At 44.5% G+C, this 22322-nt stretch overlaps 1 protein-coding gene and 1 long non-coding RNA gene across 4 annotated transcripts in view; one reads left to right on the top strand and one right to left on the bottom strand.

Annotated features, from left to right (window-relative positions):
* Positions 1 to 4034: 4034 nt before the first annotated feature.
* On the bottom strand, positions 4035 to 19887 carry NFKBIA (NFKB inhibitor alpha). Of its 2 annotated transcripts, XM_034768624.1 has the most exons (8): positions 16404 to 16536; positions 8970 to 10764; positions 8042 to 8439; positions 7414 to 7522; positions 6650 to 6860; positions 5990 to 6078; positions 5606 to 5866; positions 4035 to 4761 (listed from the first exon to the last, which is right to left on the bottom strand). In XM_034768624.1, the coding sequence occupies exons 3-8, from the start codon at positions 8287 to 8289 to the stop codon at positions 4714 to 4716; spliced, it is 966 nt and encodes a 321-aa protein (XP_034624515.1). In that variant the 5' UTR covers positions 8290 to 8439; positions 8970 to 10764; positions 16404 to 16536; the 3' UTR covers positions 4035 to 4713. The 2 variants fall into 2 exon arrangements, with proteins under 2 accessions (XP_034624515.1, XP_034624516.1); XM_034768625.1 differs by lacking the exon at positions 16404 to 16536 and adding an exon at positions 19809 to 19887 and having other exon boundaries at positions 8042 to 9103.
* Positions 19888 to 19925: 38 nt separating this feature from the next.
* LOC117876434 overlaps positions 19926 to 22322 on the top strand; it is a 37193-nt gene continuing 34796 nt past the window's right edge. For both annotated transcript variants that reach the window (XR_004645492.1, XR_004645493.1), the window contains exon 1: positions 19926 to 20673. This is a non-coding gene — a long non-coding RNA (uncharacterized LOC117876434). The remainder of the gene's footprint in view (positions 20674 to 22322) is intronic.

The raw sequence follows: 22322 nt of genomic DNA, 5'->3' as shown, positions 1-22322 counted from the left end.
TATGCAATTGGAAGATTGAAAGGTAGATGGAGAAGGCTGAGGCTGGAGGCTGTTGAGAGCTATCTGCCGCTTACGATAATTGCTTGCTCTGTTTCTCACATTTGTGAGAGCAAGGGAGACAGCCAGGCTGAAGGGTCGGAGACAGAGGTGAGCAGACTTGCTGAACATTTTGAACAGCTAGAGAGGACACGTCCACAAAATGCTGCAACTACTTAGGGGTACAGAGTCAGGGCTGCACTGTGCTCCTTCTTTGAGTCTAGAGGCCATGTGTGAACTTCCACATATTTTCACGTAAAGCTGTAATCATGATGACTGCACATATCTTCATATGTATTAGTGGAAGGATTTTAACACACTTAATGGGTGGCTTTTAGTATAGTGCATGTGTGGATTTTATGACAGTGAAGCTGGGCATTTCAATGAATTATGCAGGACTCAAACCATGAATATAAAAACCTTTTCAATGGTTTCTTAATAAATAACAATGAACACACCCAGTTCAATGTTTTGAGCAGTAAAATGTTCTTGAACATGCATAATGCTGTGCAAAGCTAAAAGCCATTTAAAGTTAAACCAGTTGTGTGCAGACAAGTTTGGGCTTTCAAGGTCAGGAGAGGTGTTTGCCTCGCCATTATCCTCAGCTACTGCATTTGTGTCATCATCTTCCCCAGTTGTCTAGAACCCCTGGGCCTGTGGTAGAGGAGTGTGGCTGTGGTTGTTGTGGCAACTTGGGAAAAGGGCTAACAGGTGCCAGATGGCCTGTGATGTTCGGGGAAGATGGCTAGCTAGAGAGTGCAGCAGAGGCAGGTTACTCGTTGCCTGTGAACTGGTGCAAGCTGTCCTTACTTTGGAGGCTGTTACCCTGAACTGTGTCCCCCAAATAGAGAAGGATTCTGATTTAAAAAAGGCAATGGGCAAACCAGGAAGAGATGCCATGCTACCGTTTGCCCAGGTGGTGCCCCTAGGGCTGGTGCAGATGATGGTGGGTCAACCGGGCAGAAGAGAGAGCAGTAAGCATCAAGGCGGAGTGGAACATTGGTACATTCTCTGGCATGGCCACCATTTTGAGCAACTGGTGATGGGGTTGGTAGACCAGGAGGCAGAGAGAGGGTAGACCAACCCTGCCACCAGGTTTGTCCTGGGTTTCCACATCTGTGTCTGCCCTGGAGTCAGATGAGAATCTGGATTTCAGGATCAGTCAGTGAGTTCACACAATTTAGTGGTTGAGTGGCGGGATCTCCAGCAAACACAGTAGCTGGAGACCATGCATGTTCCTTCATCTGTCCTGTTGTCCTTAAAATTCTTATAGCCCAGACAGAGCTCGTTTGCCTTATTGCAGCACTGGCTTGGGTCCCATTTGTGTGCCCTGTCCTGCACTTGTAGTGATACCTGCTTAGAGACTTGTGCTAAGTGACTGCCATTCAGGTGGGCCTGTATATTCGCCTCTCAGTAGCGGGCAATGAAGTCCAGGATCTCAGCATGGGTCTATGCAGAAGTATGATGCATGACCTATCAATAATCAAGAGGATGTGACACAGTATGTGAACTCCCTGTGAGCTGGAGTCATAAAGGATAGCACCTGCTGTGTACAGCAGTCAGGGTGCTCCTGGAATAGCATACGGTGCACAGGTACAGGGCACTCCAACAAAACAATGTGAGTATACCAGGAAAGGACTTGGCAGATACACAACAGTTATTTTGGGATTGGGATGCATCCACACTGACTTTGTTACAGGTAAACTCATCCCAAATCTCAGCAAACCCACTCCCAAAGTGAGTTTAAGAATGTGTGTTAAAATGGCAGATGATTTGCAGCAAAAATAATTAGTTTTTTTTATACAAGTCACTTTAATGCAAAATAATTCAGGTTAGCCCAGAACAAATTTCAAGTGCAGACAAGTCCTTACAAAAAGACATATACACGCCTCATCTCAGTTAGTGAATATGTTTATTTAATGTGATTTCTCACATTAAATTAAGTGCTTTTGATGATGCTTTGGAGAAATAAGAAATTAACAAATGCTTTTTTAACTTGGCAGTGATTTGTTTAGTAGCATAACTTCCTTATATGGTGAAGTAATTTCATTTATTATAAGGAAATACTATCTCATTGATAGGTAAATTATATTTGTTCACATGTTCAACTCTGCAGCACGGAATACATCATTACTTCCTGAATAGCATGGTTCCACTATAATTTTTCTGATTTGTCCTTTTAAGTTCTTTTCATTTGCCCTTGTAATAATTATACTTTGCAATTATGTTGTATCTATGTAGTTTTTTTTATACCATGCCCATCACTGGTCTCTGAGCACACGGGGCTCCACTACTGGCCCCACACCTGCCCCCAGCCTCGGCCCCCTTATCCCTGTCCATGGCCCCCCTTCCTGGAGACATGGCCCTGCTCCTGGCCTCAGCTGTTGGGAGTGGAGGGAGGGGCATGAGGTAAAAAGTTGGGGATAGTTTTGCTGGCTTTCAGCACTCCCACTATAAAAAGCATTCCAGTGCCACTGTGCTGCAGGCTGTTTATAAGCAGTCCAGACTGGAAGCTACAGCAGCAAAGTAGTGTAAAAGGCAGGTGGACCCAGCTACTCACTAGTCTGGATTGTACCTTGGGTGTGTCTGTCAGTTTTTCAGCCTTTCCTCAAAAAGGAAGATCACACAGGCTTGATGCTCAATAATGACCTTTTCTGCCAACAGGAAGTTTCAAAGCATGCACCTTGGACAAGTTAGGGAAAAAAGGGTGGCAGAGAAAAAACACTGACTCAGGATGACAATTTCCCATGTAATCATTTCCACACTGACCTTTGGATCCAATGCAAATCAGCAAGAGCCTAGCCCTTTGAGCCGTTCTGCTCCATGAAAAGCAGCCACTGGACCAGGGACATGTCTTAAAACAGTTCTTGTTCCATAAAGCCCACCAAGAAGAGAATGGAGGTGCAGGTCCCCTCTTAAAGTTAATGGTCCAGATTCGCTAATACAATCCAGCTCCTTTGTGCCTCTCAGGTGGTGCAAAGTGGCTGGATTCTGGCTGTAAACGGCCAGCAGAGAATTTCCCAGGTAAGAGGGGAATGCCTTGCTGGCATAAAGGGAGCAGAGCAGGCTCTTGCTGGGAAGGAGTGGGCATGTTGGAAGTGGGGAGGGACCCCTATATCAGTGACTTAAGTTAAAGCAGGCTACCATCCTCTGAGCCAAGAGGTGATCATCTGCAGAGGAGAATTTGGCTAGATGACTTTTGTCTCTGCAGATGCTGAAGAGAACAGTCTGATGAACTCTCAAAGTGGATGAGACCCACTTATTCCTCTTTCCCTCTATGAACTGAGAAGAACCAAAACCTGCTGTTGATCATGGCTTAGGGAGGCATTCTTAGCTGGCCTACAATGAGTGCAATTAACTTTGGCCTGGTGGACTTGGGAACAATGCAGGTCAGACCGCTAGGGACTTCATACGTGAAGGGGGACTGGAGAAAATGATGTATTAGGGCAGTGGCTCTCAAACTTTTGTACTGGTGACCCCTTTCTCATAGCAAGCCTCTGAGTGCCACCCCCTGCTTATAAATTAAAAATACTTTTTATATATTTAACACCATAACTGCTGGAAGCAAAGCGGTGTTTGGGATGGAGGTTGACAGCTTGTGACCCCCCAATGTAATAACCTTGTGACCCCATGAGGGGTCATGACCCCCAGTTTGAGAACTCCTGTTTTAGGGCTACACTCTACACACCTGCTGACAATTCAAGTAGGGGATTTGGTGTTGGCTCTAGAGCAGATGACTCTCTTCTTGTGGGAGAGGAAAAATATTTACTATCAGCTTTGTAAGGCAGGGAGAGGAACTGAAGATGGTAGAAATGTGGTTCCCAGAAAGAAAGTTAACTCAAGGCTCTTGTCCAGCAGAGATTCACTGCATTAATAACTGTGGTGTTGGGGTCTGAATAAACTTTCTTCCTCATCGCTGCAGATGAGAGATAGATGGGTCAGTGGGCTAGCTCTCCTCTAAAAGCCAGGAATGTGAATCAGTCCAATGACAAACCAAGGACTTGACATTTTTTAATAAATATACATCTCAGGTATCAAAATAATTATAAACAAAATATACAATATATACATGATATACAACTGCTAAAAGTTTAGCCATCATGCCACATCCATAGGGAAATACTGTTTCCAATGCAGAGTTAACATTATTGCTACCTTTCCCATAAAAGCCAAGAGGTCATTCTTTTGTTTCAATTCCTCTCTCTGCATTACAGTACAAAGAGCAGCTGAGGTCAGTCATTAGGAGCGATTACAATCAGCCCAACAGAAATCTATGCAATTTCTTCCAGCAAATGGGTTACTTATGTGAACCTGTCCAGCCATATAGGGGGAAGCAACTCCACAGAAAAACTCACTAGTCATCTCTCAGATACATTCTTGTACCCAAAATGAATATTCAGGTGGATCCAGTAGTCTGTCCTCATACTGTTCAGACATTTTGACGACCAGTTAATCCCTAACTGGCACAAATAAACATAGATTTCTACTGCTGTTACACATCCAACTCCCATTAGTAAAAGTATGGGTCAGAATGTGAAACCTGCTGTTATAATGATGTAGTCCATGCTGTGCAGTGTAGTATTTCAATATTTTTTTCACATTTTATCTTTTTTTAAAGAAAATACGTCAGCTTCCTATACATATATAGAGTCATGTCCTTTAAGAGAAACCTCTTCTTCAAAATGCCAGCTGTTGTCCTCCAATAACACAGTCATCATACATTATCTAGAAGGAAAAAAAATATATATATATCGGTTAATGCAGAGTTCTACAAGTAGCACTCAAGTTCAACTTGGAGAATCTCAGGCCAAATTCTGCTTGCCTTGACTTCAACAACACTGCTCAAGAGTTAAGGCAAGCAGGATTTGAAATGAATTCTTCAGAAGTATTCAATAATAAATGATAATATAGATTTAAGAGGAAAATTTGAAAGTCGTGGAGAAATATATATTTGAGAAGGAAACAAACCAAAACTTTGTCACAAATGCGGTAGATACACTAGCTATCTCCAACAGACTATGGAGAGAGGCACATATTGTGACATTAGTTTTAGCAACCTTCTTTCCCCTCTATTTGTATATGCTGTTTGTGTGCTTTTATATTTGCATTTCTAATGCTCATTCAATAAAATCCTGATTAAAAAAAAAAAAAAAAAAAAAAAAGAGTGCTAGATTTCATGTTCCTTAAATGAACAAATTTCTCTTTGGAATCATTGGGGTTGGGAGAGGATTTGCTTGATTAACTCCTGCAAAAAATTGGCCCCAAGTAAGAGGAAAGGTTGTCTAATTTACACTTGGATTTTTAAGTAAATGTTATAGAGTAGCTCTGGGTATCCAATGCTTAGGTCTTGTACTATATTCCCAATGCCTGCTATTTAAATTTTTTAGTTTACTTTAAGTTTGTAGGTGAATTATATGTAATACAGTTAATAGGCCATCAAAGCATCAGGAAAAAACACAACGTAAGAGTTGTGTGCATGTTTCCCCGACAACTTTAATGGGAGCCATGTAGAGGCACATAAGGGTAAAATTTAGTTCTTCCTTATAAAAGGGTGAAAATAACTACTTACTTCATCCTCTGTGAATTCTGATTCTGATTCACAGCTCTCCTCATCCTCACTTTCTGGTAGCATTTGTAGGTCAGCTGTGGTTAAGTATTTCAGCTGTTCCTGTATGCTGAAGCTGTCTCTTCCCCATGTGAGCTGGTATGGAGAATAGCCCTGGTAGGTCACTTTGTTCACATCAGCCCCATGTTTTACCAGAAGCGACACCAGTTCTGAATTCTGCAGGTCTACAGCTAAGTGGAGGGCAGTTCTGCCATTACAAGGCTCCTGGTTAGTAAAAATAAAACAGGTAATTTAATGTTAGGATAGTTAGGCTTGGCACTACCAAAACTGTACATTCCTACTCCAGCTCTATCATGTTTGGATAAACAAAGACCTTCAAATACACACCTGAGCATTGACATCTGCTCCCAAGGACAGCAAATATTCTACTATAGCCAGATACCCGTGAATAGATGCCAAATGGAGACACGTGTGTCCTGTAAAACAAGAACGTAGGTAAAAATTAAGTACTTCTACTTTAATGCGTTAATCAGTCACTTTAGTCTAAACACTCTAACACACTATCATCATATCTTCAGTTTGAAATACAATCACCATTATCCAAACTGAACATAAATTGTCCTATCCAAACTTTATATTGTGTATTGATGATCAGATAAATTAAAAGGCATCTTTATTTCTTAGATGCTATGGTTTTTTTTTTCCACCCACGGTTAGACTGGAACTTGTTTTAACAAAAAAGAAACAACAGAAAAATGTCTACAATTAAAAAAACACCAAATAAATAGCTAAACAGTCCTATCTAAAAACCAGAGAATAAAGTTGAAGAGTGTGAGAGCCAGAAGAAAGCACTGGCAGTTAGGAGGGCTGGAACTTATTCCCAGCTCCAGCATTGACTGCAGTGTGATTTCAAGGAAGTCACTTTACTGCTAGGCTTCAGCCTCCCCATCTGTAAAATGGGAATCATAATGCTTATCCACCTTTATAAAGCTCTCTGAGATCTATGTCACAGAAGCACTAGATGCTGAGAATTTTATTTATGCATACCATTGTAGTTGGCAGACTGTAGGATTGAATGTAGGTGGTGCTGTTGGCAGTACTGAGTGAGGACGCTGACAGCTCTGACAGAGCCCTGCTCACAGGCAATATGAAGTGGTGTATTTCCTCGGAAGTCTCTGATCTCTGGATCACATCCGGCCTTGAGAAGAATCTCAGCAATTTCAGCCTGATCTGTGATTACTGCCAGGTGAAGTGGAGTCTATTATAAAGAAAAACAAAACTATTGTAAAGTACATTACAAACAGGAAATACGTTAGAGACAGCATCTGAGCACACAGCCCTTCAACCACTTGGTGATTCTAGATTCTTAAAAATAACGTAAGAGTGTGCTTAATATTTCGTGCTCACCAGGAACACTGTATTCAAGAATCAACAGAGTTCCCTTTTAGCTTGGGAATGACTGATTTAAGGCTCTCTTGATAACAGAGGGAGATACAAATAAAAGGTATCTTTCGTATGGCAAACAATGGATGAGTGGAACACACTATAATATATTTTAAAACAATGGTGCTTTAAAATGCCATTGTCAAGGAGGAGAATATTGGCTGTACACAAACACAAGTTTGTCCTGGGCAATCTTGTGGGGTTTTTTTGGGGGGGGAGGGGGAGAAGGGGGCAGGGGAAGAGGTGTCATATGTGAGTTGATTAAATATCTGTCATTTGTAAAATTTGTTTTAGAAAGTTACTAAAGTCACCAAGGGGGTCGGGGCCGTCTGGCTTGTTTGGGCTGGAATGCAGATGGTTTAAAGTACCTGGTTTAGGTTATTCTGAAAGTTCAGGAAGGCAGGATTGGCAGTTGCCTGGCGAATGACTTCCACGCTCCAGGCCTTTTCTTCGTGAATAATTGCCAAGTGGAGAAATCTACACAAGGGAACAGAAAAAAACCACCCCTCAAAAGTCGGTCCTAGAACAATGAGCGGGGGGGGTGGGGGTGGGTCACATCAGGTCAGGGTCCCAGCAGCCAGCCCCGGGCAATGCCCCAGCAGTCACGTGCACAGGCAACAGGCGGCTTTCGCAAGCCCGGGGTTTTCAGAGGCCGCTGCCTGGTGTTTTCCGCGGGGTTGTTATGAGCTGAGTGTTCCTGGCAGCGGGCCAGGGACTTTCCACGGCACCTTCCCCCTCCGCCCAGCCGGGCGCCAGCGCCGGCCCCGCCCCGCGCCGCCAGCACACTCTGTACTTCCCCCTCCCGGCCGGGCTGGCGGGCGGCCAGCCCCGGACACCGAACTCTGCGGCCGACAGCCCCGCGCGCCCGCCTGGCTGCACACGGCGGCGAGGGTCTCAGCGCAGCCCCCTCCCCCGCCGGCCACAGCGCCGTATGTTCCCCTCGTAACGCTCCGGGCCCAGGCCCCTCCGTACAACCGGCGCAGGACACACACTTACGTGTCTCCGTCTTCAGTCACTTGCTGTTGCCAAGGCTCGGCCGGCTGGTGCGGCGCCCCCCGCTCCTCCTGGGGCTGGAGCCTGATGTCCGTCAGCTCCTTCACCAGCAGCTCGTACTCCTCCTCCTTCATGGAGTCCAGCCCGCTGTCGTGCCGGTCGTCCTGCAGCAAGCCGAGCTGCCGCTCCTTCTTCAGCGGCTCCATCGCTAAGTCCCGCCGGCCCGCCGGGCTGCAGCTGGGCTGGAACATGGCTCGGCCTCCGCTAGCACAGGCGCTAGATCCCCTTCGGCTCCTTCGCAAGCGACCCAAGTCCAGGCTCAGCGGCGGCGGCAGGCGAGCACAGTGTGAGAGCGGCGGCGGGCGGCGGCGCTGGATATACGCCCTCTGCTGAGGGGATTTCTGTAAGGGGCGGAGCACGAGCCGCTGGGAATTTCCAAGCAAGTCAAACAGCAAGAACCAGCCTGTGCCTGTCTGCGGCGTTACATAAAAAGCCCAGGCGAGGCTCGCAACGGAGGAATCCCCTGACTAGCCCGCCCCTCCCCTCATTTTTGTAATCACCAGAGGGAAAGTACTTGGTACAGTACAGGTCTGTGACTAAGCCCCTTCCCCCCAGGTACTTCCCTGGGAGCCGGCCTTAGGGAACTCGCCACCTTTTCCCCACCCTGGGCTTTCCCTTCACCTATTCTCGTGACCCCGGCCTCATACATCCTCCCTCTGGGGCTAATAATACACCACGGGCAGCGGGGGTGCCATTACTCCCGCCACTAGGCTGCTCCCCCGCCAGTCCCCCTTCCCTATTCGCCTCGGGACGGGATGCGCACAAGCCAGCCTCCAACCCGCTTGCATTCATGAAGATCCCGCGGGGTTTTTTGTGTGCGCAAAGAGTAGGGTTGTCGTGGCCACATCTTCACAGTTCACATGGTGCTTACCTAAAAGCCCCTGGAGTTGCAGCTGGATGCTGTCGCGTCCTTATGTGGTATTGGTGCAAGGAAGCGGCTGTATTTCACTCCAATGCTGGGTGAGCCCCTCTCTCTAGTATGTCAGTTTGCTGTGGTGCAAGGCACTATTTACATGTAACACCCAGCATTAATAGTCAATAGCAGCAACACTAAATAGATCTAAACCCGAGAGGAGTTTGGAATCTGACAATCTTTTAACTATTCAGAAGCCTTAATTTGCACAACTGTAGCCTGTAAACACTTCTTTAAGTGTAAAGCCTACTAGGACTTCCTCCTGCATCCAGTGAAGTCAATGATAAATCTCCCATTAACTTCTCCGGGGCAGGATCAGGCACATACCGTGAGGTTCCCTTTCCACCCCAGTTGAGACAGTACCTGTCAAAGATTAATTCACTTTTTTCCCCTCCCAAAAATGTAAGTATTTAAATAATCAAATTTTCTCAGGAAAAGTGACTCATTTTGCCAATGGTATGCTGTTTATTGTTATCCACTATCTAGATATCCCTCTCTGATAATGCCTATTGAGTGCAATGACATCCACTGATAAAGATCAAATGAAAAATTGAAAGCACCTAGACTGATAAAAAATACTTCTAGGCCAACATGTGGATTCAACAAGCTAAACTGACTGGGATTCCTGCTGAATTTTGCTTTTTCTCCTCAGACATGGGGGATTTCCCCATGAAGAATTTTTCCTGCAACCACACTGAGTAATAATGTCTGAGAAATTTTCTTGTCTTCCTCCCCTGGGATGGAGCCGCTGAGAAAAAAAATTATGAGAAAATCCAAAGATAGAGGAAGAGGCAGAGGGGAAAGAGGTGGTGCTCGTTGGGCAGATGGTCCAAATTTTTTCAGGCCAGCTGCAATATCACTGGACTTTCTTATAAGAAGTAACAATATTAATTGCTAGGTCTGGAAAAAAAAAAGTGCCTTTTGGAAGGGTTCATAAAAGCTCCACAACTGTTTCTTTCAAAATTTCAGGGTCGTGGAGTTTTCATGTGTTTGCCCTTTTTGGTTAAATCATTGTCTTTCAAAGGGAAGTATAATTTAACAAATCCATCTCTTTCTCACTAACTGGAAGTCTGTGCTGTACAAACAGTAAAGTTTTTTTTCCTTGCCCTTGTTGCTATGGCAATCGGAGGAATAAAATATAATAAGAATCCTGCAGCCTGCAACCAGTGCTTTAAACTTCAAAACTTCCCATTCTGGTTTAAATGGGTGGGTTGTCCAATGCCTTCCATGCTTCCAACACTTGGAGTTGTCAGTAGTAAACACTGAGTTACGTTAAAAAAAAATATTCTCCCAAAAGAAAGACCTTTTCAGATGCACCAGCATTTAGATTTGCTTATTTTAAGTTTTTATGTTAGTGTAGTCAAGGTTAAAAAGTGTAGGTGGCAGCAGAAGGATGGAAAGTGACACCAGGGTCAACCCACTTCCTGACCAATGGGAATGGAAGTGCCAGACTTTCACAGCCATTTCATGCCTTCATATACACTCTTCAGCAAGCAGCAGTTTAGGTTTTGGAGGCTACAGTACCTTAGGAGAAGAGCATCACATTACTTAATCATAAATAAAGACAAATCATATGAAGCCAGATGTTTTGATCTCCCCAAAAGTGCATTTACAATAGCAAAGCTTCTCTGATAACTTGATTAATTTGTCTCAGTGGCTTGACAGCTGTTACACAGACTGCCTCTAGCTTTGGTAGCAACCTTAAGACTTGCGTCTGCCAAGCTAGTGAAGGTGGGTATGATGAAGCCTCTACCTAAAAAAAGAAGAACAGGAGTACTTGTGGCACCTTAGAGACTAACAAATTTATTAGAGCATAAGCTTTCGTGGACTACAGCCCACTTCTTCGGATGCATATAGAATGGAACATATAATGAGGAGATATATATACACACATACAGAGAGCATAAACAGGTGGGAGTTGTCTTACCAACTCTGAGAGGCCAATTAATTAAGAGAAAAAAAGCTTTTGAAGTGATAATCAAGCTAGCCGAGTACAGACAGTGTGATAAGAAGTGTGAGAGTACTTACAAGGGGAGATAGAGTCAACGTTTGTAATGGCTCAGCCATTCCCAGTCCTTATTCAAACCGGAGTTGATTGTGTCTAGTTTGCATATCAATTCTAGCTCTGCAGTCTCTCTTTGGAGTCTGTTTTTGAAGTTTTTCTGTTGTAATATAGCCACCCGCAGGTCTGTCACTGAATGACCAGACAGGTTAAAGTGTTCTCCTACTGGTTTTTGAGTATTTTGATTCCTGATGTCAGATTTGTGTCCATTAATTCTTTTGCGTAGAGACTGTCCGGTTTGGCCAATGTACATGGCAGAGGGGCATTGCTGGCACATGATGGCATATATCACATTGGTAGATGTGCAGGTGAACGAGCCCCTGATGGTATGGCTGATGTGATTAGGTCCTATGATGATGTCACTTGAATAGATATGTGGACAGAGTTGGCATCGGGGTTTGTTACAAGGATAGGTTCCTGGGTTAGTGGTTTTGTTCAGTGATGTGTGGTTGCTGGTGAGTATTTGCTTTAGGTTGGGGGGTTGTCTGTAAGCGAGGACAGGTCTGTCTCCCAAGATCTGTGAGAGTAAAGGATCATCTTTCAGGATAGGTTGTAGATCTCTGATGATGCGCTGGAGAGGTTTTAGTTGGGGGCTGAAGGTGACAGCTAGTGGTGTTCTGTTATTTTCTTTGTTGGGCCTGTCTTGTAGGAGGTGACTTCTGGGTACTCGTCTGGCTCTGTCAATCTGTTTTTTCACTTCAGCAGGTGGGTATTGTAGTTTTAAGAATGCTTGATAGAGATCTTGTAGGTGCTTGTCTCTATCCGAGGGATTGGAGCAAATGCGGTTATATCTTAGAGCTTGGCTGTAGACAATGGATCGTGTGGTGTGTCCTGGATGGAAGCTGGAGGCATGTAGGTAAGTGTAGCGGTCAGTAGGTTTCCGGTATAGGGTGGTATTGATGTGACCATCGCTTATTAGCACAGTAGTGTCCAGGAAATGGACCGCTTGTGTGGATTGATCTAGGCTGAGGTTGATGGTGGGATGGAAATTATTGAAATCATGGTGAAATTCCTCAAGGGCTTCTTTTCCATGGGTCCAGATGATGAAGATGTCATCAATGTAGCGCAAGTAGAGTAGGGGCGTTAGGGGACGAGAGCTAAGGAAGCGTTGTTCTAAGTCAGCCATAAAAATGTTGGCATATTGTGGGGCCATGCGGGTACCCATAGCAGTGCCGCTGACTTGAAGGTATATATTGTCCCCAAATGTGAAATAGTTGTGGGTGAGGACAAAATCACAAAGTTCAGCCACCAGGTTAGCTGTGACATTATCAGGGATACTGTTCCTGATAGCTTGTAGTCCATCTTTGTGTGGAATATTGGTGTAGAGGGCTTCTACGTCCATAGTGGCCAGGATGGTGTTTTCTGGAAGATCACCGATGGATTGTAGTTTCCTCAGGAAGTCAGTGGTGTCTCGAAGATAGCTGGGAGTGCTGGTAGCGTAGGGTCTTAGGACAGAGTCTACATAACCAGACAAGCCTGATGTTAGGGTGCCAATGCCTGAGATGATGGGGCGTCCAGGATATCCAGGTTTATGGATCTTGGGTAGCAAATAGAATACCCCTGGTCGGGGTTCTAGGCATGTGTCTGTACGGATTTGTTCCTGTGCTTTGTCAGGGAGTTTTTTTAGCAGATGGTGTAGTTTCTTTAGGTAATCCTCAGTGGGATCAGAGGATAATGGCCTGTAGAATGTGGTGTTAGAGAGCTGTCTAGCAGCCTCCTGGTCATATTCCAATTTATTCATGATGACGACAGCACCTCCTTTGTCAGCCTTTTTGATTATGATGTCAGGGTTGTTTCTGAGGCTGTAGATGGCGTTGTGTTCAGCATGGCTGAGGTTATGTGGCAAGTGATGTTGCTTTTCCACAATTTCAGCCTTTGCACGTCGACGGAAGCAATCTATGTAGAAATCCAGTCTGTTGTTTCGACCGTCCGGAGGAGTCCATGCAGAATCCTTTTTTTTGTAGTGCTGGTAGGGAGGATTCTGTGGGTTAGTATGCTGTTCAGAGGTATGTTGGAAATATTCTTTGAGTCAGAGACGTCGAAAGTAGGATTCTAGGTCACCGCAGAACTGTATCATATTCATGGGTCTGGAGGGACAAAAGGAGAGGCCCCGAGATAGGACAGACTCTTCTGCTGGGCTAAGAGTATAGCTGGAAAGATTAACAATATTGCTGGGTGGGTTAAGGGAACTACTGTTGTGGCTGCTTGTGGCATGTAGCAGTTTAGATAGTTTAGTGTCCTTTTTCCTTTGTAGAGAGGCAAAGTTTGTCTTGTAAATGGCTTGTCTAGTTTTTGTAAAGTCTATCCATGAGGAAGTTTGTGTGGAAGGTTGGTTTCTTATGAGAGTATCCAGTTCTGAGAGCTCATTCTTAATCTTTCCCTGTTTGCTGTATAGGATGCTGATCAGGTGGTTTCGCAGTTTCGCAGATACAGACAGACATCATCTTCCTTTCCAAATGCAAGCAGATGGACATCATACCAAAAGGACTAAAGGTAAAAAATCCATTACAATCTACATATCACACAGACTATGCTGAGAGACTGTGTCACACACTCTCAAAGAAACTGCGAAACCACCTGATCAGCATCCTATACAGCAAACAGGGAAAGATTAAGAATGAGCTCTCAGAACTGGATACTCTCATAAGAAACCAACCTTCCACACAAACTTCCTCATGGATAGACTTTACAAAAACTAGACAAGCCATTTACAAGACAAACTTTGCCTCTCTACAAAGGAAAAAGGACACTAAACTATCTAAACTGCTACATGCCACAAGCAGCCACAACAGTAGTTCCCTTAACCCACCCAGCAATATTGTTAATCTTTCCAGCTATACTCTTAGCCCAGCAGAAGAGTCTGTCCTATCTCGGGGCCTCTCCTTTTGTCCCTCCAGACCCATGAATATGATACAGTTCTGCGGTGACCTAGAATCCTACTTTCGACGTCTCCGACTCAAAGAATATTTCCAACATACCTCTGAACAGCATACTAACCCACAGAATCCTCCCTACCAGCACTACAAAAAAAAGGATTCTGCATGGACTCCTCCGGACGGTCGAAACAACAGACTGGATTTCTACATAGATTGCTTCCGTCGACGTGCAAAGGCTGAAATTGTGGAAAAGCAACATCACTTGCCACATAACCTCAGCCATGCTGAACACAACGCCATCTACAGCCTCAGAAACAACCCTGACATCATAATCAAAAAGGCTGACAAAGGAGGTGCTGTCGTCATCATGAATAAATTGGAATATGACCAGGAGGCTGCTAGACAGCTCTCTAACACCACATTCTACAGGCCATTATCCTCTGATCCCACTGAGGATTACCTAAAGAAACTACACCATCTGCTAAAAAAACTCCCTGACAAAGCACAGGAACAAATCCGTACAGACACATGCCTAGAACCCCGACCAGGGGTATTCTATTTGCTACCCAAGATCCATAAACCTGGATATCCTGGACGCCCCATCATCTCAGGCATTGGCACCCTAACATCAGGCTTGTCTGGTTATGTAGACTCTCTCCTCAGACCCTACGCTACCAGCACTCCCAGCTATCTTCGAGACACCACTGACTTCCTGAGGAAACTACAATCCATCGGTGATCTTCCAGAAAACACCATCCTGGCCACTATGGACGTAGAAGCCCTCTACACCAATATTCCACACAAAGATGGACTACAAGCTATCAGGAACAGTATCCCTGATAATGTCACAGCTAACCTGGTGGCTGAACTTTGTGATTTTGTCCTCACCCACAACTATTTCACATTTGGGGACAATATATACCTTCAAGTCAGCGGCACTGCTATGGGTACCCGCATGGCCCCACAATATGCCAACATTTTTATGGCTGACTTAGAACAACGCTTCCTTAGCTCTCGTCCCCTAACGCCCCTACTCTACTTGCGCTACATTGATGACATCTTCATCATCTGGACCCATGGAAAAGAAGCCCTTGAGGAATTTCACCATGATTTCAATAATTTCCATCCCACCATCAACCTCAGCCTAGATCAATCCACACAAGCGGTCCATTTCCTGGACACTACTGTGCTAATAAGCGATGGTCACATCAATACCACCCTATACCGGAAACCTACTGACCGCTACACTTACCTACATGCCTCCAGCTTCCATCCAGGACACACCACACGATCCATTGTCTACAGCCAAGCTCTAAGATATAACCGCATTTGCTCCAATCCCTCGGATAGAGACAAGCACCTACAAGATCTCTATCAAGCATTCTTAAAACTACAATACCCACCTGCTGAAGTGAAAAAACAGATTGACAGAGCCAGACGAGTACCCAGAAGTCACCTCCTACAAGACAGGCCCAACAAAGAAAATAACAGAACACCACTAGCTGTCACCTTCAGCCCCCAACTAAAACCTCTCCAGCGCATCATCAGAGATCTACAACCTATCCTGAAAGATGATCCTTTACTCTCACAGATCTTGGGAGACAGACCTGTCCTCGCTTACAGACAACCCCCCAACCTAAAGCAAATACTCACCAGCAACCACACATCACTGAACAAAACCACTAACCCAGGAACCTATCCTTGTAACAAACCCCGATGCCAACTCTGTCCACATATCTATTCAAGTGACATCATCATAGGACCTAATCACATCAGCCATACCATCAGGGGCTCGTTCACCTGCACATCTACCAATGTGATATATGCCATCATGTGCCAGCAATGCCCCTCTGCCATGTACATTGGCCAAACCGGACAGTCTCTACGCAAAAGAATTAATGGACACAAATCTGACATCAGGAATCAAAATACTCAAAAACCAGTGGGAGAACACTTTAACCTGTCTGGTCATTCAGTGACAGACCTGCGGGTGGCTATATTACAACAGAAAAACTTCAAAAACAGACTCCAAAGAGAAACTGCTGAGCTAGAATTGATATGCAAACTAGACACAATCAACTCCGGTTTGAATAAGGACTGGGAATGGCTGAGCCATTACAAACATTGAATCTATCTCCCCTTGTAAGTATTCTCACACTTATTATCAAACTGTCTGTACTGGGCTAGCTTGATTATCACTTCAAAAGTTTTTTTTCTCTTAATTAATTGGCCTCTCAGAGTTGGTAAGACAACTCCCACCTGTTTATGCTCTCTGTATGTGTGTATATATATCTCCTCAATATATGTTCCATTCTATATGCATCCGAAGAAGTGGGCTGTAGTCCACGAAAGCTTATGCTCTAATAAATTTGTTAGTCTCTAAGGTGCCACAAGTACTCCTGTTCTTCTTTTTGCGGATACAGACTAACACGGCTGTTACTCTGAAACCTCTACCTAAAGAGGACAGCTAGGCGGCTAGTCAATGTCTATGGTGACATCTGCTGGGCCTTCGTGGAATATCATTGCTCAGACCCTAGATAAGGTTTGTTGAGGAGAGAGGAGTGTCCAGTACATCATATAGCAATTGTGACCCACCATGGTCTTGCATTTGAGTAGTCAGATGGAAGGTAGCCAGGTAGTTGGAATATGGGGAACGTATTTTTTGAGGAGCAGGAAGTGCTCTAACTTGTATATCTACGAGACATATGGACCAGACAAGATGGTTGAAGCATCAGTTACATTTTGCTAGTGATTTTGGGATTAAAAAAATTAAATGTACACTATAAACATTTACATCCTACATACTTTTATATTCTAACTGACCCAGATGCCAGGTCAGTCTGGGTAGAACTCCCAGACAAAAGTAATTAGGATGGAGCTGAGGTTCTTTTAAAGGAGAGAATCAACCCTCAAGAATGTCAACATTTTAAAATAACTAAACGCCGGAAAGTTAGCCTCTTCATATAGGTCCAATCCAGTCCTCAGGATAGTCAGTGGAAAGACTCCCCCTTGACTTTAGTGGGAATTGGCCTGAGTCTAAGCAATATTGTACATTTATTGGAGCCAGGTTTGTTTATACTGAGAGAAGTTGCAATTATTATTATTTATTCATTTATTACCATAGCACCTTGTCACAGACCAAGACCCCATTGTGCTAGGTGCTGTACAAACATAGAACAAAAAGACGGTCCCAGCCCCAAAGAGCTTACAGTGAAAGTAAATGACGAGATATACAGGCAGATACAGCCAGACAGCTGGCTGTATATTTAAAACAAAGTAGTTCTCTTCTGTAACTCATGACTTCACCCATCATAGCATACACAATGGATAAATAAGGTTGGTCCTGAGGCAGAAGCAGCCAAAGCAGGGATTACTGCAGTAGAATACAGGGGGTAAAGTGGGGTGGGGTCCAGCTGGACTGAGAACTGTGCAGGGGAGACTCCCATGCTGTGGGTGCACAAGGAGCTAGGTGGTGCCTCCCCTCCCCACCTCAGGCCACGTGGTCTTGAGAGAAAACTGCAGTGGAGCTTCCAAGCAGTAGAAGAAGAAGCAGTCAAAGCCATGGCCTTTAGTTATTCAGATAACTTTCTGCTGATTTGATTGGACTTTCTCTTCTCTGTGATGATTGGCTGCTTGCTCCAACCCACCCCCTTCTTCACAATCTCTTCACTTCAGTTTCACTCCACATTCTCTTCTCCCCGGCCTGCCCCCTCACCCCCTTTCCTTTCCTTTCCTTTCCTTTCCATTTAGCTGATCACCTCCTAGTAAACCCACCAAAAAACCCTGAAACCAAAACCATGGAACTGATGTGCCGTTTGCTGCCATCACATTGTTCACTCAGTTTGTGTGTTCTATCCCTTTCCCCACCCTGTGTCTGTCTGGTCTATTTGGAATGTAAGCTCTTTGGGGAAGAGACAAGCTCCTTTTTTTGTCTGTACAGCATCTAGCACAATTGGCCCTTAGGCACTACCATAATAAACATGATTAATAATACTAACAACAACAGTACAAAATGATAGAAAAGAAAGGAGTTTAAGTAGTAATGCAGGTCATTGGCACTATTATATTATTGTGAACATTAGTTTTAGAAAATGTTAGAACATTCTAAACCGATTATTTATGAGTTTTCTATGCAAGTAACAAGATTAATTAATTCAAATGGAAACAAACCAACTTGATCAGCTTTTGATTATGTGATTTTTGCCCTTTTAGTTATGTACAATATATCCCATTTGTTTTCAAAGGCAATCCACCAACAGAATGTAAAAGTTGTATCAGAGGCTTGGATGCACTTCCATAGAGTTCAAATGAAGCTGAGCATGTGGACCCGAGGACAGAATTTGGCCCACGGTTCATAAGATAATATTAAAAATCAAATTTAGTCCTGGTATAAGTGAGTATAACACCCATTAAATTCAATGAGAGTTGCAACCATTTACAGCAAACTAAATTTATCCTAGGGGCCTGATTCTCCTTTCACTTAATCCAGTTTAACACCTGTGAAACCCTATTTAGTTAACTGCAATTACTCCTGATTTACACTAGTGTGAGAGGAGAATCAGTCACTATATCTTTTTTATCTCAGACCACTGCAGTCCCCTCACAATGATGTGTGTGAAGGCTGGCATGGCATTCAGTTCAAAGGATTTCAGTGATACCTGTGAATTACCTGGTTTTTCCTTATTACATGGGGATAATAATACAGGTGCTGTATTATTATACAGCCCTTTGAACATATAAAGGGTTATATCCATGAGAAGTAATATTATGAATAAGGTCGGAAATATATTTTTGACACTTGAGAGCTAGATTCAGTAAAAGTCTGTTCAGCTCTGGGTGGCCTGGGAACTCAATTTTCAGCACTGCTGTGCCACAAAACCCATATATTTGTATCAAGTCTAACTCCCGTAAAATAGCTGAGAGAGATTTTAAAAGCAGCCCTGGGTACTGTAGCACTGAAAAGAGGCAGCATGATTTTCATCAGTTTTAAGGAAGATGAAATGTTCTCGTGCCACTTCCATAAGCAGAAGCATTAGACTGTGATTTCCTGATTTCCATCCTAATAGACAGAACTGCCTAGTGCTGTGACTGTGGTGCCTCTGATTTACCAGAATTGGTCCCCCAGCTGCATCCCTGCTGAGGCCTTTGTGATTATCAGTGCAGAGATCTGTTAACGATTTCCTTCCACTTCATCACAAGGACAGGTAAGCAACAAACATAGCAGGAAAAGGCAATTTATACCACTCACCCTGACTCCGGACAGTGTAGTGAAACCAAAAACAAAGGAGCCCCTCAAAAAAGGTTCAACTAAAGCTGCATCACTTGGTCAGCAGGGCAATCTGAAATTTTACACAAGTAGATGCATTTACAGATGCACTTGTTTAGACTATGTTCTTTAGGACAGGACCTCATCTCCTTACTGCCTGCAATGCACTGAGCACATTGTTGGGTGCAGTGTAAATAACAATACAATAAAAATTGTGTTCAGATGACATTTTCAATTAAAATCAACATTCCTGAACCTGCCGATTTCAGCCATCAAAGCGGTATTTTGACATCAGCAATTTCACTGCAGTCCAGTGTCTCAGAGAGCAAACTAATTTCAATCCTGTTTTTAAAATACTAGTTTAACAATTACTAGAACATTATGGTTTGAAAATTAAAGTGGGATTTTAAAAAACAGGCATGTTCAGATCACTGAAAGATGGGGAATTTCTGAGTGATCTAATCACTAGGTATGGTTTTTCAGTCCTTTCAGGCAGGGCGAGTGTGCCCGCAAGGGGCGCGGTGATACCGGCGAAAGAATGACACTCAGTGCCTGAGAGTAAAAAGCAAGGCTTTACTGAAGGAAGAACTTACACTCCAAGCTGCGTGGGGAGCCTCTTGAAACGCGTGGAGGGGCTGCGGGGGATCTCTGACCGTCCGGGACAACTGGCCAGGCAGGACTCCACTGAAGGGAGTCTGTTGCAATGCTATATCCCCTCACGCTTATCTCAAGGTTACATGGGGTCAACAGCTGGCTACATTCATTGTACTCATTATATAAGCTAACTTGTTTACAGACAAAAACATGCTGAACTATACTAAACTACATTTTGGCAGGGTCTGACGAACAAAGTTCATTGCATGGCCTTCAACTACACAGCCTGCATCTTCCGCTCACACTCAGTCTGCCACTTAGCTCCTCGCCGAGCTTCCACAACCTGTCCCCTACAGCAAGCACTGGAGAACATTGATATTCTGGCGGTCCCCAAGTGGAAATGTGAATCTCTGTATATTTAGGAGTTATTTAAACATCTTGTGACTGACCAGCACATCTCGGGATGGAGGGGCCTTGTGAATTACAGAGGTGGCCCTAATAAATATGCTTTGCCTCAGAACATAACCAACCATCTGGAGTTCCTACTACTTGAGAAGTTCACTTTTATCACCAGCCAGTGGTCAAATCAACAAGATGCTGATTTAGCATAGAGATGCAATACAGTTTCCTCACAAGCACCCTGCATCCATGCACAGACCCTACTGACTGCCAGCCATGGAGACTCCTAATCCAGAGAGACTGCCACCCTCCGTTGTAATATGGACTCATATATTTAAGCCAGCTATGGACCAAACACACTCTGGTTTTGTTTGGACTCATAACAGCCAAATATTTTTGGGACTCAGTTTACAGGCAACACAGGACAGTGCCCATTTATAAGGCACGCTCTATTAGATGAGAGAGGTAAGTGAGGCTGTGCCCCCAACCCATACTTATAACAATGAGTGAGTAGCTAGTAAAAATTTCAGGATAACTGCTTGTGTAACCTTCACCCCATTTTCCCATTGTCTATTTTGAATTCCATGTAGTACTGGGAGGAAGGGTGGTGGTGAGGGGTGCCTGGGGAATGGCGTCGGTTCCTGCCTGTATGGAAGCACACCAAAACCCTAGTTTGTATCAATAACTTATTAGGACCATAAGCCAGAACTCCCTCTCAGCCATATATTAACAACAAACATGGCAGCAGAAACTCACCATTCTCCAGTTCTGGTTCTTGCTCTGATGCCAGTTTTACAGTAAGCTGCTCTCCAGGGCCATCCTCAAACATCTCCTAAGAGAATGGACCCAGGATGTGCGGTAGCTGCTTCTGTGGCATAGCCTCTTCAGTTACTGGCCTCAGCATCACCAGGGTCACCTCTTGCCATTCATCCAGTGGCTGGCCAGCTCTCCTCTGGTGGTACCTGTGATGGAGTTATACAGGCGCCATCTTGGCTCAACAGATTGTCGTACATCACTGTGGGCTCAGTGCTCGCTACAGTTCCCAAGACCCAGTCATATTCCTTATAAAAGAGGCAGGAAGACAGTGAGTTTCCAGAGGTGCCATTAGAATTGTTGACTTTGTAGTAGTGTGTCTGCAGCCACATGATTCACTCTCTATATCATTCTGCTGTCTGGTCAACCCTCAGTCCTGCCAACAACTCAGATATAGCTTTGTAGACATGATCATTTCTTGTCCTCTTACTGAAGTTGAACATCTTGCTTGCTTCACACCGGAGGTTAGCCAAGACCTGCCTGAGTTCCTCTGGCCAGCTAGTAGCACACTTGATGCACTTCTTCTTAGTGCTGGCCCTATCTAATACACATGAGGGCTAATGGTGTTTCCAGTTGAGCAGACTGCATGGAAATGAAAGGGTTAAATGCCAAGCAGCTGTATTTGAACCAGGAGATTGCTTCCAGTCCTTGGGAAGCATTCAGATGGAAGGGCTTGGAAGCACAGCCCTAGGGAATTGTGGGATAGCATTGGTGCACTGTCCAGACCCGAGTCTGGCAACCTGGATTTGAGCTGTGGCCACGCTGCAAAATGCCTGGGCTTTGACCTGTGTCTCAGTGGGACTCAGGCTCTGACCCACCTACCAGGATCCAGGGGCCCAAGTCCAGAAGGATTCTTGGCCAAAGTTAGGATGATTTCTGTTTGGATGGAAGCGGGGGCTTGGGCTAAACTGAGTCAGTGCTCAGCCTTAGTGTGCTGTGTAGGCATACCCCCTGTGACATCCAGGTGCTTTAGAAAGTGGTATGAGTGGTTCAGAAGGTGGCATTCATACTAATGAATCAGGACTGAAGTAACATCTGAGCATAGACTCATAGACTTTAAGGTCAGAATGGACCATTATGATCATCTGGTCTGACCCCCTGCATGCTGCAGGCCACAAAACCGTCCCTACCCTTTCCTTGACTCTGCTGATGAAGTCCCCAAATCCTGTGTCTTAGTGACTTCAATTGACAGAGAACCCTCCTGCTAGAGATCCCTGCCCCATGCTGCGGAGGAAGGCGAAAAACCTCCAGGGCCTCAGCCAATCTACCCTGGAGGAAAATTCCTTCCCAACCCCAAATAT

The sequence above is a fragment of the Trachemys scripta genome, chromosome 4, assembly GCF_013100865.1.
Source record: "Trachemys scripta elegans isolate TJP31775 chromosome 4, CAS_Tse_1.0, whole genome shotgun sequence".
NCBI lineage: Eukaryota > Metazoa > Chordata > Testudines > Emydidae > Trachemys > Trachemys scripta.
Note: the sequence above shows the minus strand (reverse complement) of the source record. Positions and strands in the feature narration are given on the sequence as shown.

Excerpts from the sequence above, each read along its gene's own strand:
- NFKBIA (XM_034768625.1), bottom strand. The coding sequence starts at position 8,289 with ATGTTCCAGCCCAGCTGCAGCCCGGCGGGCCGGCGGGACTTAGCGATG. Across the intron at positions 7,523-8,041 it reads GTGACTGAAGACGGAGACAC|ATTTCTCCACTTGGCAATTA; the intron begins GTAAGTGTGTGT and ends TCCCTTGTGTAG. Across the intron at positions 6,861-7,413 it reads TTCAGAATAACCTAAACCAG|ACTCCACTTCACCTGGCAGT; the intron begins GTACTTTAAACC and ends TCTTTATAATAG.